The sequence below is a fragment of the Heterodontus francisci genome, chromosome 5 (genome assembly GCF_036365525.1).
Source record: "Heterodontus francisci isolate sHetFra1 chromosome 5, sHetFra1.hap1, whole genome shotgun sequence".
Classification (NCBI taxonomy): domain Eukaryota; kingdom Metazoa; phylum Chordata; class Chondrichthyes; order Heterodontiformes; family Heterodontidae; genus Heterodontus; species Heterodontus francisci.
The window spans coordinates 86866345-86883176 of NC_090375.1; the positions used below are offsets into that span (position 1 = coordinate 86866345).

At 41.7% G+C, this 16832-nt stretch overlaps 1 protein-coding gene across 5 annotated transcripts in view; it reads left to right on the forward strand.

Moving 5' to 3' along the window:
- trappc9 (trafficking protein particle complex subunit 9) overlaps nucleotides 1–16832 on the forward strand; it is a 1144460-nt gene that overhangs the window by 12955 nt on the left and 1114673 nt on the right. For all 5 annotated transcript variants that reach the window (XM_068031733.1, XM_068031737.1, XM_068031736.1 and 2 more), the window contains exon 2: nucleotides 8083–8683. In XM_068031733.1, the coding sequence (XP_067887834.1) occupies nucleotides 8100–8683 (584 nt within the window). In that variant the 5' untranslated portion in view covers nucleotides 8083–8099. The remainder of the gene's footprint in view (nucleotides 1–8082; nucleotides 8684–16832) is intronic.

A 16832-nucleotide genomic window follows, 5' to 3' on the forward strand; every position in this document is an offset into this window, starting at 1 on the left:
CCCACAATGGATTTTGATCACCAGACCTTGAAGGTGTAAGGAAGAGTGTTCCAGAGACTGCTAAGGTGATACAATCCACAAAAGCCAGGACTGGTAAAATCAGCTGGTCACATAACTAACTGGCTAGTCCAGGGTTTTTTGAACTCGCCATAGAGTTTTTGAACGTGGAAAGATGTTTGCTCCTGGAGTCAGAAGACCTCTGCTGTCTGCTCCCATCTCTTTCTCACAAGCTTCTGGACCCACTGAGGCCGCATGAACTTCGAGAGAAAAGTCTCCTACCTTGAACAAGGTTTAAGAAGAATACTGAGCCCCAATGAAATGCAAGACCTACCTGCAATCAAGGACCTTACAGCGAACTCAAAGAACAGTGACCAAAACCATCTTCAGATATTGCCTCAAACTTTTTCACTTTATTTCTTCTCTTTTTTTGTCTCTATCTGCATGTGTGCATCACGTATGCATGCCAGCGTGGGCGCGTCGCGTATCCGTAGGCATTTACTGAATTAGAGTTTAAGTTCAATAAAGTTCAACCTTTTTTTCTTCAAACCTAAGAAAACCTGTCTGGCTAGTTTCTTTACCTTATAATTGGAAAGCTATGAACAAGGATTCACCAAGGGGGAGCTTAAAAAAAAAATGGTGTGTTTAAAATTAAATCCTGTTACAGTAAGATTAGGTGAAAGCTGAGAGGAAACCCGAGACCCCTTTGTCACCTGGTTGTCATACCTGTCAATAATTTTTCATGTCCTTTTTTGGCTTTTCTAATTTACTTTTTTACTTCACCCTTGCACTTTCTATACTGCTCCACGCTTTCTAAAGTTTTAAGATACTTGCGATCGTCATAAGCTTTCTTTTTTTTTCTTTAACTTACCCTGTAAGCTTTTAGATAACCGGGGGCTCTAGATTTGGCAGTACCACCCTTAATCTTTATGGGGACATGCCTACACTGTGCCCGTAGTACCTCGCTCTTGAATGCCTCCCACTGGTTTGCCACTTATTTTCTTTCAAGTAGCTGTATCCAGTCCACTTTCGCCAGGCTCCCTCTCAGTTTTGTAAAATTATGGTCACTATCTCCAAAATGGTCACCCACTGTTAGTTCATTCACTTGCCCAGCTTCATTACCGAAGACTTAATGCAGAATTGCGCCCCCTCGTTGGGCTTGTTACGTGCTGTTCTCTTGAATGCAATTCTGACCCGGATTATTGTCTCTAAAAGTTTCCCCACCACTGACGTTAGGCTGACTGGCCTGTAATTGCTGGATTTTATGCCTGTCATTTTTTTTGAAGGGGGTTAATATTTGCAATCCTTTGGTTCCCTGCCACATCCTCTCGCCCTTTTCCACCACCCAATCTTAGGATGTTAAGATTGTGGCCAGAGTCTCTGCAATTTCCATCTTTAACTTCCCTCAGTAACCTAGGATGCATCCCATCCGGACCTGGTGACTTTTCTACTTTGAGTACTGCCAACATTTCAAGTACTTCCTCTCTTTCTTTTCTATTTTTATCCTATCCAGTTTCTCTACTGCCTCCTTTTACTGTAAAGATGGATGCAACATACACATTTAATACAGCTGTAGTGTCCTTTGTCTCCACAAGAAGATCTCCAGTTTGGTCTCTAATTGAACATAGAAATAGGAGCAGCAGTAGGCCATTTAGCTCTTCAAACTCGCTCTGCTATTCAGTGAGATAATGGCTGATCTCCTTCAACACCATATTCTTGCACTGTCCCCGTAACCCTTGATGATTTTTAATATGTAGAAATCTATTGATCTTCGTCTTGAACATACTCAACGATTGAGCTCCACACTCCTCTGGGGTTGAGAATTCCAAAGATTCACCACCCTCTGAGTAAAGAAATTCCTCCTCAGCTCAGTCCTAAATGGCCTGCCCTTATTCTGAGACTGTGTCCCCTGATTCTAGACTCCCCAAGCCAGAGGAAACGTTCTTCCTGCATCTACCCTGTTGAGCCATGTAAGAATTTTGTATGTTTGAATGAGATCATGTCTCATTCTTCTAAACTCTAGAGAATAAAGGCCCAGTCTATTTAATTTTTCCTCATAGGACTGTCCCTCCATCTCAGGAATTAGTTTGGTGAACCTTTGTTGCACTCCCTCTATGGCAAGTACATATTTCCTTGGGTAAGGAGACCAAAACTGCACACAATACCCCAGGTGCAGTCTCACCAAGGCTGTATATAATTGCAGTATGACATCTTTACTGCTGTACTCAAATCCTCTTGTAATGAAGGCCAGTGGACCATTTGCCGCCTCAATTGCTTGCTGTACCTGCCTGTTCGTTTTCAGTGACTCATGAACAAGGACACCCAAGTCCCTTTTAAGTTCAGCACTTCTCAGCCCCACTCCATTTAGGAAATACTTTGTATTTCTGTTCTTCCAACCAAAGTGGATAACCTCACATTTTTCCATGTTGTATTCCATTTGCCAAATTTTTGCCCACTCACTTAGCCTCTCCAAATCCCCTTGGTGCATCTTTGCATCCTCGTCACAACTCATACTTCCACCTCGTTTTGTCATCTACAAACTTGAAATATTACGTTTAATCGCCACATCCAAATCATTGATATAGATTGTGAATAACTAGGGCCCCAGCGCTAATTCTTGAGGTCCTCCACTCGTCACAGCCTGCTAACCTGAAAACCCATTTATTCCTACTCTTTGTTATCTGTCTGTTAACCAGTTCTCAATCCAAGCCAATGTATCCCCTCCGACCCTGCCAAATCCTATGATCTCTAATTTTGTTTACCAACTTCTTGTGTGGGACCTTATCAAAAACTTTCTGAAAATCACATCCACTGGTTCCTCAAAAAAAAAAACTCCAACAGATTTCCCTTTCATAAATTCATGTTGACTCTGCCCAATCCTTGCATTATTTTCTAAGTGTCCTGTTATCACATCCTTTATTATAAATTCTGGCATTTTCTTCTGCCACCTTCCAATCTGCAGGAACCAATCCAGAGTCTATTGAATTTTGAAAGATGACCACCAATGCATCTAATATCTGTACAGCCACCTCTTTCAACGTGCTGGGACGTAGATCATCAGGTCCAGGGGATTTATCTACTTCAAGTCCCATTAATTTCTCTAGTACTTTTTTTTAAACTGATATTTATGTCTTGCAGTTCCTCGTTTATGTCCCTTGATTCTCCATTATTTGAGAGGTTTTTATTTTCCTCTTGAAGACAGACACCAAGTATTTGTTTAGTTTCTCTGCCATTTCCTTATTCCCCATTATGAATTTTCCTGACTGTTTGTAATGGACCCACATTTGTTTTTGCTGATTTTACATGTCTATAGAAGCTTTTACGGTCCGTTTTTATGTTTCTTGCTAGTTTACTCTCATTCTGTTTTCCCTTTCTTAATCTTTCACTTGGTCTTCCTTTGCAGAATTCTAAAATGCTCCCAGTACTTAGGCTCAGCATTTTTTGGCAATTTTTTACACCTCTTCCTTTGATCTAATACAGTCCTTGTTTTCTCTCGTTAAGCACGGTTGGAACAGTTTCCTTGCTGCGTTTTTGTGCATTAAAGGAATGTATTTTTGTTGTAAACCATGTATTAGTTCTTTAAATGTTGGCCATTGCCTGTCTACGTCATACCTTTTATCAATTTTCCAATCCACCATGGCCAATTTGCCCCTCATACCTTCATAGTTTCCTTTTCCTAGATTTGAGACCCTAGTTTCAGATTGAACTGCATCACTTTCAAACTTCATGTAAAATTCTATCATATTTTGGTCACTCGTTCCTAAAGGCTCCTGTACAACAGGATTATTAATTAGCCCTTTTTCATTTCACAATACTAAAATAGTCTGTTCCTGAGTTGGTTCCTCAATGTACTGCTCTAGAAAACCATTTCGTGTACATTCCAAGAATTAGTCCTTCCCAATATTAGTATGAATAAAGTTAACCCAGTCTATATGTAGTTTGAAATCCTCCATGATTACTGTATTATCCTTGTTACACGCACCTCTAATTTCCTGATTTATACTGTTATTTACATTACCATTGCTGTTGGGCCTATAAACACTCCTCCCACCAATGTTATCTGTCCCTTGCTGTTTCTTTTTTTTTCATTCATTCATGGGATGTGGGCGTTGGTGGCTCGGCCAGCATTTATTGACCATCCCTAATTGCCCTTGAGAAGGTGGTGGTGAGCTGCCTTCTTGAACCGCTGCAGTCCATGGAAGGTGGGTACATCCACAGTGCTGTTAGGAAGGGAGTTCCAGGATTTTGACCCAGCGACAGTGAAGGAACGGCGATATAGTTCCAAATCAGGATGGTGTATGTCTTGGAGGGGAACTTGCAGGTGGTGGTGTTCCCATGCATTTGCTGCCCTTGTCCTTCTAGTTGGTAGAGGTCGCAGGTTTGGAAGCTGCTGTCTAAGGAGCCTTGTTGCGTTGCTGCAGTGCATCTTGTAGATGGTAGACACTGCTGCCACTGTGCGTCGGTGGTGGAGGAAGTTAATGTTAGTGGATGGGGTGCAAATCAAGTGGGCTGCTTTGTCCTGGATGGTGTCGAGCTTCTTGAGTGTTGCTGGAACTGCATTCATCCAGGCAAGTGGAGAGTATTCCATCACACTACTGACTTGTGCCTTGTAGATGGTGGACAGGCTTTCGGGAGTCGGGAGATGAGTTACTTGCCGCAAGATTCCTAGCCTCTGACCTGTTCTTGTAGCCACGGTATTTATACAGCTACTCCAGTTCAGTTTCTGGTCAATGGTAACCCTAGGATGTTGCTAGTGTGGGATTCAGTGATGGTAATGCCATTGAATGACAAGGCGAGATGGTTAGATTCTCTCTTGTTGGAGATGGTCATTGCCCGGCACTTGTGTGGCGCGAATGTTACTTAGTTCCACCCAAACTGATTCTTTATCTTGATCTTTAGAACTAATGTCATCTTTCACTACAGTATTAATGCTCTCTTAATTAACAGAGCTACCCCACCACCTTTTCCGAGCTTCCTGTCCTTCCTGAATGTCATGTACCCTTGGATATTCAGGTCTCAGCTTTGGTTTCCTTGTAGCCATGTCTTTGTAATGGCTATAGGTCATACGTATTTCTATTTGAGCTGACAATGAATCTGTTTTATTGTGAATGTTGTGGGCATTCAGATACATAGCCCTTAATTCGATTTTTTAAATATATATCTGTTTTTGTTATCTCTGGCCCTGTCTGCTGGCACGCTCTTAAGTTTGCAGTCACTGTTGCTTCCTGCCATACCCTTATTATCATTACCTTTATTGCTACCTTGATCTATTGCCTTTGTCATTTCCCTTTAATTTACTCAATCTTCCCTGATATGATCCCGCATCCCCCCTCTATTTCCAGTCCCATTTCTTCTCCATTTACAGGCTCTCCCTGACCAGTTCCCATTTCTCCTCCATTTAGAGATGCTTCCTGCCTCTGCTGGATTTTGGTACAGTCTCTGCTCTCGGCTCTTTGTTGAGATTTTGGCCGGAGGGAAGCCACAGCTGCGGGGTTGATCTTGTTGTTTGTTGTGATCTCACTGTTTTAGATTGGCTCCTGACTCCGCACTCGGTGTATTTGTGGCCTGCGAGCCCTGGACTTTATGAACCCCCTCCCCCCACCCCCCTTCACCCGCTGGAACCGCATGTTCTGCCTCAGCCCCTGATGGCCCCACCCTTCCTTTTGACTATCCTGTTTTCTATGTGCTTATGAAAATTCTTGGGTTCCCTTTCATGATTGCTGCTGCTTATTCTCATACACTTTTTTGCCCCATCATAATTCCTTTTTCAGTTCTCTTTTGTACTTATGTTCACCTTGGTTCCCCACTGAATTATAAACGTGACATTTATCATGTGTACCTTTTTTCCTGTTTCATTTTTATCTCTAAAGCTTTCCAAGGTGCTCTAGTTTTGGGTGGCCTTCCTTTACCCTCATGGAACTGTGTCTAATCTGTACCTGAATGATCTCCTCTTTGAGGGCCTCCGATTGTTCATTATCTGTTTTACCTGTCAGTCTTGGATTACAGTCCAACTGAGTCTGATCCCTTTTCAACTCACTGAAATGAGTTCTTTCCCGTTTACTATTTTGATATTTGATATTTCCTTTTCCTTGTAACTACTCTGAACCTAAGGATGTTGTGGTTGCTGTTTCCCAACTGTCCAACACCCACTCCCTGAAATGTGCTCCATTTGCCTCACTTTGTTCCCCGGTCCTAGATCCAGCACTGCTTCCTTCCCAGTTGGACTGGAAGTATAATGATCAAGCCAGTTACCTTTTCTCTTGCATGCATTTTAGGAATTCCTCCCCTTTGCTGCCCTTTACACTCTTTTTTAAAAATTTTTTATTTTCTCATTCTATGTTGGGGATAATTGAAGTCCCCCCATTATCAGTACTCTGGAATTCTTGCATCTTTGTACAATTTGCTTGTAAGTTTGCTTGTTTGTTTCTTTCCCACTATTTGGTCATTAGAATACACCTAGCAGTATACACAGCTTCTCTATTATAATGTTGCTGTACTCACTTGGACCTGGTACTGGGACTAATTGAGAGATTACTACCTTTTGAGATCCTGCTGTTTAACTTCCTCCCTAGCTCCTGAGACTCTAGGGCAGTCCATTGGAGTACAATATTATGAGAATGCATTTTTGGAGGTGCTGTATTTCTGTCAGTATGCTAAATAAGCCCCTGTCTGCCTATTTTAGATGACATTGTTCAAAAAAAGCCGAGCAAATCTTGATAATATCGCATCCTTAACCAATACCACCAAAAGCAGGTTAACTGGGCAGTCATCTCGTTACTGTTTATGGCAGCTTGCCATTGCAATGTAGCATTACCTAAACAGTTTTTTAAAAATAGTTTTTGACACATAGGAGACAAAAGACACAAAGAGGCACTTGTGTATTAATAATTTTCAGAGTGATATTCTTTGGTTTTATTTTGTCGCTTATCAGTCATTTAAAATTTGTCGATTACTTCTCTAAATATTGTCAAACTTGTAAAACATAGCCAATAAGTGATATCTGAAATGAATTAACTAGAGCAGATTAAGACCAAGTCGGCAACTTAAAGAAAGAGCTTGCATTTTTGTAATGCCTTTCACGACCTTGATGTCCCAAAGGACTCTGCAGCCAATGTAGTACTTATTCCAAAAAAAATTCTTCGCTCTTGTAAGATAGAGAAGCATGGCAGGTAATGTGCACATAGCAAAGTCCCATAAAAAGCAGTGAGGTGAATATTTTAGTGGTGTTGGTTGAGAGATACTGGGAGAACTCCTCTGTTTTTTGAATAGATTCCATGGCAATTGCCTGAACAGGTAGAGATGGGCCACAATTTAATGTCTGAGCTGAAAAATGACACCTCCGATAGTGCAACACTTCCTCATTACTGCATTGAAGTGCAAGATTGGATTGGTTGATCAAGTCTCTGGAATGGGACTTGAACCCATAACCTGCTGACTTGAGTAAGAGTGCTACAACTGAACCAAGGCTGACATCATCAAGGTGACAAAAGTAGTTCCAAGTCTTAAAATGAGGTGTGTGACTGAAGACTCGCCATACCAGTGTTCGTAAGGTAGATAAGAGTTGTGAACTTCAACAACGGAGACCACATGAGAAATGCTAGAAGTCATGACATCTGCTAAATCAAGGTTATGAAGATGGTGTCCAGGTTTTTTTTTTGTGAATTTTCATTTGACCTAAATAATGAAACCATTTTTAAAAAATCTATACTAGTTGTTGCATGACATTGAAATTTATTTTTGCAGAAACTATAGAGAATAGTTGATCATCATAGTTGTGAACAGATCCCAATAAAATAGAAATTGACTCATAATTTTCATTTACTCCATCTGATTGTATACAGTTATATAATTTGAAGTCTACTTCTGAACTTTTCGTACCCCTAATGGGACAGTAATCTAGTTTGTTATTTTTCTGAATACACTCATGATGAGTTGAGCACCCAAGCAGTACACTATAAAGATGGAATGACCTTGCAATAGTTAATTATAAGCTGTGACTAATATGAATCTTTTTTTCTTTAGAGTGGTTAATAGACAGCCTTATTGACAGTTAAAGGGCAATCTTGTGTTTTTTTCATTCACCAGATTTCAGTTGATGGAGAATGAGTGTCCCTGATTATATGCAGTGTGCCGAGGACCACCAGAGTCTTCTGGTCATTGTCCAACCTGTGGGAATTGTACCAGAAGATCAGTTCTTCAAGATTTATAAGAAAATTGCAGCTGCCAATCAGATTAATCTTAGAGATTCACAACGTGTTCTATACATTCGTTACAGACATCATTACCCACCTGAAAACAATGAATGGGGAGACTTTCAGACTCATCGTAAAGTTGTAGGGTTAATAGCTATCACGCAATGTTGCAATGCAAAGGACTGGCCACAGACGTCAGAGAAATTTCATCTGCAGAAAGAAATTTATGGTTCTACGCTGTATGATTCACGTTTATTTGTCTTTGGGCTGCAAGGGGAAATTGCTGAGCAGCCTCGCACTGATGTTGCATTTTATCCTAGTTATGATGAGTGTGAAACCATAGAGAAGAAGGTGGAAGACTTTATCGAATCATTGTTCATTGTTTTGGAATCCAAACGTCTTGACAGAGCAACGGATAAATCGGGAGACAAGATTCAATTACTGTGTGTGCCATTTGAAAAGAAAGATTTTGTAGGCCTAGATACAGACAGCAGGTGAGTGATCGCTTATTATTTATTTGAAGTTAATACTTTGATAATATTAGAACTCTCTAATGTGGTTTACTGTATAGTCTCAGATGTTTATGGACAAACAAGGATCGCAGTGAAATGTGCCAAATATTTTTAATGAGTTCTCATCTGGTTCATGAGAGGAGAGGTTTTTATATTTTGTTGCTATCTGTGACTTATTCCATTATATTTAATTTTTAAAAGGTTACCTTTGACACTTAAAAATTGATTTTGACGACAACTTGAATACAACTTCTTGTCACGTGGGGTGCTATTCTCCAGAGGTAGTGATTGACCTGCTATCTTTTAATCTCATGATTGAAGATTAAACACTGAAATAGCTAGAATTGTCATTTCACTAGTAATCCAGAGGCCCAGACTAAAACCCTGGGGACAGGGGTTCAAATCCCACAACGGTAGATGGTGAAATTTGAATTCAATTAATAAATCTGGAATTTAAAAAAAAAAAAGCTAGTCCAATGGTGATCATGAAATCATGGTCAATTGTTGTAAAAACCCATCTGGTTCACTTGTGTCCTTTGGGGAAGGAAATCTGCTGACTTTACTTGGTCTGGCCTACATGTGACTCCTAACCCACGGCAATGTGGTTGACTCTTAAATTGCCCTCTGAAATCGCCTAGCAAGCTACTCAGTTTCTCAAGGGCAAATAAGGATGGGCAATAAATGCTGGCCGAGCCAGCGACCCCCAAATCCCATGAACAAATAAATAATAAAAAAAAACAATAAGTAAAGAATTGTTTTTGATTCAAGTACAAAATGTCCAAAGACAGTGTAGTTTGGAATTAATGCTGGCTGTTATAAAAAGGGGATTTACAGTTTTAGACTCTGTTCTGTTCAACATGCAAGTGTGGCACTGGTGTCATTGATGCTTTTATGGTATTTGTGCTGCAGTTATAAATTGCTCGATTGAAGTTTTAACGACAATTTAGTTCCACACAAATGGCAGATGTAACATGTCAAAATACCTTTTTTTTAAAGGACAAAGCAGTGAAGCTGACGTTTTAATACTAGTTCCCTGAAACTTCAATGAGTTTAGTTAGATTTGGAAGTCTGAATGATGGTATAGTTCCATTTTTTTTTTTGTCAAGCTGTCTTGTTTTGGAACGGGGTGTGGTGAGGAGACAAGTTCCTGGTGGGAGATTTCATGGTGGATGACACTGACCTGTCATTGAATTATGTGGTTTGAGTTTGCTGCAGGCTAAAGGGGAATAGCACATCTTGGATGCTTGTCATAAGATACTAATGAAGGAGTTTGGAGATCACACTAAGGCTGTATAATCAGCAGATATCAGTGCTACTAACCAACAGAAGTTGCTGATCAATTATTGGGAAGGGCATGTGCATTGGTGGGCTTGATTGTTGCAGTTTTGACTGATTTTATATGTTTATGCCAACCTAATGGTACGACTTTGTTCCTTTATGTGATGTGGGTGTTGCTGGCAAGGCCGGCATTTATTGATTATCCCTATTTGCCCTTGAGAAGCTGGAGTTAAGCTGCTATCTTGAATTGCTGCAGTTAGTACATACGAACATATGAATTAGGAGCAGGACTAGCCACTCGGCCCTTCGAGCCTGCTCTGCCATTCAATAAGTTAATGGCTGAACTGTTTACTCCATATTTCTAACTACCCCCGATAACCTTCCACCCTTTTGCTTATCAAGAATCTGTCTACCTCTGCCTTAAAAATATTCAAAGACTCTGCTTCCACCGCCTTTTTTGAGGAAGAGAATTCCAAAGGCTCACGACCCTCAGAGAAAAAATTTCTCCTCATCTCTGTCTTAAATGTACGACCCCTTATTTTTAAACAGTGACCCCTAGTTTGAGATTCTCCCACAAGGAGAAACATCCTTTCCACATCCACTCTGTCAAGACCCCTCAGGAACCTAAATGTTTCAATCAAGTCGCCTCTTACTCTTCTAAATTCCAGTGGATACAAGACTAGTCTGTCCAATCCTTCCTCATAAGACAGCCCACCCATTCCAGGTATTGGTCTAGTAAACCTTCTCTGAATGGCTTCCAACGCATTTACGTCCTTCTTTAAATAAGGAGACCAATACTGTACACCGTACTCTAGCTGTGGTCTCACCAATGCCCTGTATAGCTGAAGCATTACCTCCCTACTTTTGTATTCAATTCCCTTTGTGATTAAGCGATAACATTCTATTAGTTTTCCTAATTACATGCTGTACCTGCATACTAACCTTTTGCGATTCATGAACTAGGACACCCAGATTTCTCTGTATCTCAGAGCTCTGCAATCTCTCACCATTTAGATAATATGCTTCTTGTGTGCAGTTTTGTCTCCTTAACTGTGGAAGGATGTTCTTGCTATAGAGGGAGTGCAGCGAAGTTTTACCAGACTGATTCCTGGGATGGCGGGACTGACGTATGAGGAGAGATTGAGTCAATTAGGATTATATTCGCTGGAGTTCGGAAGGGTGAAGGGGGAATCTCATGGAAACCTATAAAATTCTATCAGGACTTGACAAGGTAGATGCAGGAAGGATGTTCCCGATGGTGGGTGAGTCCAGAACCGGGGGTCATAGTCTCAGGATATGGGGTAAACCTTTCAGGACTGAGATGAGGAAAAATTTCTTCACCCACAGAGTGGTGAGCCTGTGGAATTCGCTACCACAGAAAGCAGTTGAGGCCAGAACATTGTATGTTTTCAAGAAGGAGTTAGATATAGCTCTTGGGTCTAATGGGATCAAAGGGGATGGGGCAAAAGCGGGAACAGGTTACTGAGTTGGATGATCAGCCATGATCATAATGAATGGCGGAGCAGGCTCGAAGGGCCGAATGGCCTACTCCTGCTCCTATTTTCTATGTTTCTTTGTTATTCTTTCTGCCAAAGTGGACAATTTCCCACATTGTACTCCATTTGCCAGGTCTTTGCCCACTCACTTAACCTATCTATATCGCTTTTGTAGCCTCCTTATGTTCTCTTCACAAGTTACTTTCCGACCTATCTTTGTGTCATTAGCAAATTTAGCAACCATACTTTCGGTCCCTTCATCTAAGTCATTTATATAAATTGTAAAAAGTTGAGCCTCCAGCACAGATCCCTGTGGCACACCATTCGTTACATCTTGCCAACCAGAAAATGACCCATTTATGCCTACTCTCTGTTTCCTGTTAGCTAGCCAATCTTCTTTCCATGCCAGTATGTTATCCCCTACACCATGAGCTTTTATTTTCCACAATAACCTTTTGATGTGGCACTTATCAAATGCCTTCTGAAAATCTAAGTACAGTACATCCACTAGGTCCCTTTTATCCACAGCACATGTAACTCCCTCAAAGAACTCCAATAAATTGGTTAAACATGATTTCCCTTTCACAAAACCATGTTGACTGCCTGATTACCTTGAATGTTTCTAAATGCCCTGCTATAACGTCTTTAATAATAACTTCTAACATTTTCCCTAAGACAGATGTTAAGCTAACTGGCCTGTAATTTCCTGTTTTCTGTCTCCTCCCTTTTTGAATAAAGGAGTTACATTGGCTATTTTCCAATCTAATGGGACCTTCCCCGAATCTAGGGAATTTTGGAAAATTAAAACTAACGCATCAACTATCTCACTAGCCACTTCTTTCAACACCCTAGGATGAAGTCCAATAGGACCCAGGGACTTGTCAGCCCACAGCTCCAACAACTTGTTCATTACCACTTCCCTGGTGATTGTAATTTTCTTGAGTTCCTCCCTGCCTTCCATTTCCTGACTTATAGCTAAAATGGGATGTTACTTGTATCCTCAATAGTGAATTCTGATGCAAAGTATCTGTTCAATTCATCTGCCATCTCCTTATTATCCAATATTAATTCCCCAGACTTGCTTTTTACAGGACCAACGCTCACTTTGTTAAATCTTTTCTTTTTAAAATGTCTATCGAAACTCTTACTTATTTTTCTTTATCTTTCTAGCTTGCTTTCTCTCGTACTCTCACTTTACCTTCCTTATCAATCTTTTAGTCATTCTTTGCTGCTTTTAATATTCTGTCCAATCTTCTGACCTGCCTCCCGCCTTTGTGCAATTATAGGCTTTTTCTTTAAGTTTGATACTATCTTTCACTGCCCCACTCATGTGGCGAATGTGCTTCCACAGTGCTGTTAGGTAGTGAATTCCAGGATTTTGACATAGTGATAATGAAGAAATGGTGATTATATTTCCATGTTAGGGTGGTATGTCTCGGAGGTGCTGGTGTTCCCATGCGCCTGCTGCCCTCGCCCTTTGTGGTGGAGATTGCAGGTTCAGAAGGTGCTGTTAGAGAAACATTGGTGAGTTGCTGCAGAGCACCTTGTAGTTGGTGCACACTGCAGACATGGTGCGCTTTTGGTGGAGGGAGTGAATGTTAAAGGTGGTGGATAGGGTGCCAGTCAAGCAGGTGGGTTACTTTGTCCTGGATGTCGAGCTTCTTCAGTGTTGTTGGTACTGCACTTATCCAGGCAAATGGCTTGTAGATGGTTGAAAGGCTTTGGGGAGTCGGAAAGTGAGTCACTTGCCACAGAGTACCCACTCTCTGACCTGCTTGTATAGCCACAGTATTTATGTGGTTGCTCCAATTAAGTTTCTGGTCAGTTGTTACCCCATCCCCCCCCCAAGATGTTAATTGGGTATTTGATTTTGGTAAAGCCATTGAATGTTAAGAGAGGCGGTTTGACTTTGTCGTGTTGGAGATGGTCATTGCCTGGGACTTGTGTGACAAATAACATTTGTGCCACACATCAGCCCAAGTCTGAATGTTGTCAAGGTCTTGGTGCATGTGGACACAAACTGCTTCATTATCTGAGGAATTATAATTGGTACTGAACACCGTACAATCATCAGCAAACATCCCCACTTTTGACTTTACTGATGGAGGGAAGGTTATTGATAAAGCAGTTGAGATGGTTAGGCCTAGGACACTGCCATGAGAAACTCCTGCAGTGAAGCCCTGGGGCTGAGGTGATTGGCCTCCAACAACCACACCCATCTTCTTTGTGCTTGGTATAACTCCAGTCACTGGAGAGTTTGCTCCCTGATTTGCATTGACTTCAATTTTGTTGAAGCTTCTGATGCTGCACTTGATCAAATGCTGCCTTGCTGCCAAGGACAATCATTCTCACCTCAACTCTGGAATTTAGCTCTTTTGTCCATGTTTGGACCAAGGCTGTAATGAGGTCTGGAGGAGTGGGCCTGGCCCAATGCTAACAGCATCGGTAAGCAGGTTATTGGCAAGTGCTGCTTGTAGCACCGTCGAGAACACCTTGCATTACTTTGATAATGATTGAGAAATAAACTGATGGGACTGTAATTGGCCTGATGGGATTTGTTCTGCTTTTTTGTGGATTGGTTATATCCGGGCAATTTTCCATATTGTTTGGTAGATGCCTGTGTTGTAGCTGTACTGGAACAACTTGGCATGGAGTGTGACTACTTCTGGAGCACAAGTCTTCACTGCAGCCGGGATGTTGCCAGGGCCCGTAGCTTTTGCTGTATCCAGTGTACTCAGCTGTTTCCTGATAACACATGAAGTGAATCGAATTGCTTGAAGACTGGCTTCTATGATGGTGCGGCCCTGAGGTGGGGGCTGAGATAGATCATCTGCTCGGCACTTCTGGCAGAAGATGATGGCAAAAGCTTTAACCTTGCCTTTTGCACTCGTGTACTAGACTCTGCCGTCAATTAGGATGTTCATGGAGCCTTCTCCCATACATTAATTGTCCACCATTACTCATGAATGGATGTGGCAAGACTGCAGAGCTTTGATTTCATCCATTGGTTGTGGTACTGCTTAGCTCTGTCTGCTACTCTTGCTGTTTAGCATGCATGTAGTTCTGTGTTGGAGCGTCAAAAAGTTGGCACCTCATTTTTAGGTATGTCTGGCGGTGCTCCTACCGTGGTGTTCTACATAGCTTTATTGAGCCAGGTATGGTCTCCTGGCTTGATGGTAATGTTAGTGAGGGATATACTGGGCAATGAGATTACAGATTATGGTGAAAGACAATTTTGCTTCTGCTGATAGTCACAGTGCCTCATGGATGACCAGTTTTGAACTGCTAGATCTGTCCTGAATCTATCCCAAGGAGGATGCACTCAGTGTGAAGACGGAACTTTGACGGGAGTGTGCGGTTTTCGCTGCGACCAATACTGTCCTGGACAGATGCATCTACGTCAGGTGGATTGGCGAAGGTGATGTCAAGTATGTTTTCCCCTCGTGTTGGCCTGTCAGCATTTCTGGTATTTCATATCACCACGGATGTTTGAGTTAACTTGTCCAGTTAAAAAAAAACTCCCAGGAGGAGTGTATGTTGGCATCAAAATATTGATTCTTGTTCCAACAGCAAGTTGTCCAGTGTTCGGTAATGCAAGGAGCTATTGTTCCACTCGCCACTAACCAAGTTGATCACTTCAGATTCTGCCAGAAACACTTGACTGCAGACTTTTTCCAAGATTCAAGAGTTGAAGACTTGGGGAGAGATGAGAGTAGCTGCTGTTGCTGTCAAGGCAGCATTCGACTGAATAAAGCACTAAGTACCCCAAGCAAATAAGAGGTTTGGAGGGGGGGGGGGGGGGTCGGTGGTGGGGTGGGGAGGGTAGGTCGAATTAAAGGAAAAAACCTCCATTAGTTAGTGATGGGAGAAACAAATGAAGATGGTTGCGATTACTGAAGGTTCGTCATTGCAGCTCCAGCACTTCATGATGAGCTTAAGAGTGATTATTATATCATAAGTTTTAGATTAACAATGGAGAAGAGCAAAGAACAATCTAACGTAGAATTTCTTAATTGGAAGAGGGCCAACTTCAGTTTGACGACAGAGGATCGAGCCAGGGTAAAACAGAATGCAAGACTGACCGGGAAAACTGTAACGGAACAATGGGTGATCTTTTAAGGAGGAGCTGTTGCAGGTACAGGCTAGGTACATTCCAACAAGGGGGAAAGATTGGGGAACAAAAGCCAGGGCTCCTTGGATGATGACTGAGATAGCGAATATAATGAAACACAAAAAAAAGGTGTATGATGTATGTTAGGTGAAATCTTTAAGCGAGAAACATGCCACATAAGAGTAAGATGAGAGGGGAAGTGAAGGGGAAAATGTGACTGACAGAATATAAGAATAGAACAGAAGTTAACAGAAAAGGAACTCAAAAATCTTCTACCAGCATGTAAATAGTGAGCGAGTAATAAAAGGCGTAGTGGGGCCCATTAGGGCCAGAGTGGGTGAAATATTTAGTAAACCCAAAACAAAGTGCTCTTTAAGCAAGAGAATACGGATAAAATCTTGGGAGAAGTGGAGATGGTAGAGGTAACGGATGTACTGGAAAGGCTTGCTCTGCTTTGAGTGGATGAATCGTGTGGTCCGGTTGGCATGCATCCCAGGTTTCTCAAGGAAGCGGGAGTGCTGATAGTGGAAAGGCTTGCAATCTTCCATAAATACAGGTGAGGTGCCAGAGGATTGGAGAGTGGCAAAAGTAATGTCCTTTTCAAGAAAGGGTATCAGGATCTTGCTCGTTACTAGAGGCTGGTTAGTTTTACATCAGTGATTGGTGTGGTTTTAGAAACAATAATTGGGGCAAAAGTCAACAGGCACTTGGAGAGGTTGGAGTTAATGAAGGAGAGCCTGGACGAATTTGTAAAAGGCAGACTTGCTTGACGAATGAAATTTAATTTTTTGATGAAGTAATCGAGAAGGTTGAAGGGAAAGCAATGGATATTGTCTAAATGGATTTAACAAAAGTGTTTGATGAATTATAACGTAAACTCTGTGATTCTGTGTGGCACTAGGTGAAATGCTCATTAGGAGAGCTGGTGCAGACACAATGGGCCGAATGGCTGCCTCCTGCGCTGTAACAGTTCCGAAATTCTGTGAAAAAGCAGGTTAACAAAATTGAGGCTCATGGAATAGAAGAATCAGTGTCAGCTTTGATTAGAAAATTGGCTTAAGGACAGAAAACAGCAAGTTGTAGTCGAGTGATAGTCATTTACGGCACAGAAGGAGGCAGTTCGGCCATTGAGTCCACACCAGCTCTCCAGGGAGCTATGCTGTCAGTCCCACTCCACGGCTCAATCTGCTTCGCCTTGCGGTTCTATTTCTCTCAGGTGGCCATCCAACCTCCTATCAAAGTCATT